Source organism: Penaeus vannamei, chromosome 19, assembly GCF_042767895.1.
Source record: "Penaeus vannamei isolate JL-2024 chromosome 19, ASM4276789v1, whole genome shotgun sequence".
Taxonomy (NCBI): Eukaryota; Metazoa; Arthropoda; class Malacostraca; order Decapoda; family Penaeidae; genus Penaeus; species Penaeus vannamei.
This window is the reverse complement of record NC_091567.1, coordinates 23,037,172-23,038,473: the sequence shown is the minus strand read 5'-3', so window position 1 is coordinate 23,038,473 and position 1,302 is coordinate 23,037,172. Positions and strand designations below refer to the sequence as shown.

The 1,302-nt window shown below is 52.0% G+C and overlaps 1 protein-coding gene across 1 annotated transcript in view; it reads left to right on the top strand.

Moving 5' to 3' along the window:
* Window positions 1-929: 929 nt before the first annotated feature.
* LOC138865044 (uncharacterized) overlaps window positions 930-1,302 on the top strand; it is a gene marked incomplete at its 5' end in the record, with an annotated part of 2,367 nt that continues 1,994 nt past the window's right edge. Inside the window, 1 exon segment of the mRNA XM_070134103.1 lies at window positions 930-1,302. This exon segment is cut by the window's right edge and continues 1,994 nt beyond it. Within this exon segment, the coding sequence (XP_069990204.1) occupies window positions 930-1,302 (373 nt within the window).

Below are 1,302 nucleotides of genomic sequence, written 5' to 3'. Positions count from 1 at the left end.
GGTTGCGGGGGGCCTCCTCCAGCAGGTGAAGCAAGCCTTTTCCCTTAGCCGACCGCAGGAGTAGATCCCTCGCCTTCTTCTTGAATCTGGCAGCTTCCATCATTCCATCGCCCTTCGTCACTTTCCTGTAAACAGAAGCATCGGAAAGTAAAATGTTCATTTTGTGTATATAATCAGTCCTGTCCATAACAACAATACCCCCACCTTTGTCAGCCTGGGTGATGACGATGGTCTCGTCGTCGCGGAGGCCCTTCAACGCGGTGACATATCTGCGAGGGATCGCCGGGGGTCGCGAAGACGAATCGGCCATACAGCAAGCAGTAATCCCTTGGATGAACCCTTTGTCGATGTCAGTATCGGTCCAGCGGTGGTTCGAGACAACATAGTCAATCAAGTCTTTGCTGTCCTTCCCGGTGCTGAACTTGAGTCCAAGGGAGAGAGCTTTCTTTTCGGTGCGGGTGAGACGTTTGGAGGACATGTTTCTAAGAAGATCACTTCGTCCAGCTTTCGACCATCTACTCGTGCTACATATGCGGTGTAATTTCTCCTTATGTTTGGCTCGTTGAACTTGATCTTCCTGTTGTAGTTGGAGGACCAGCCCATGGGGTAGGTGTTCGCCCTCGAGCTCGTTCCGGAGTTCGTAGAGTCGATGTTGCAGGGTCCTAATGGCCTCCACAAGGAAGGCCCGAGCACTATCAGGGAACGGATGCTCGCCGGATTTTAACTGGCTCGGAGCTGAAGGTGGCAATACTTGCTCAGCCAAGCAGTCCATCAGGAAACAACGTCGATTCTTGACACTCTGGATCTTGCGTCTTGTAAAGAAATCCCGGGGAGGGGCAGACCACTCGCCACTCATACCGTGAGAAGGATGAAACGTATCCATGTTGACGTTTCATCCTTCTCACGGTATGAGTGGCGAGTGGTCTGCTCCTCCCCGGGATTTCTTTACAAGACGCAAGATCCAGAGTGTCAAGAATCGACGTTGTTTCCTGATGGACTGCTTGGCTGAGCAAGTATTGCCACCTTCAGCTCCGAGCCAGTTAAAATCCGGCGAGCATCCGTTCCCTGATAGTGCTCGGGCCTTCCTTGTGGAGGCCATTAGGACCCTGCAACATCGACTCTACGAACTCCGGAACGAGCTCGAGGGCGAACACCTACCCCATGGGCTGGTCCTCCAACTACAACAGGAAGATCAAGTTCAACGAGCCAAACATAAGGAGAAATTACACCGCATATGTAGCACGAGTAGATGGTCGAAAGCTGGACGAAGTGATCTTCTTAGAAACATGTCCTCCAAACGTC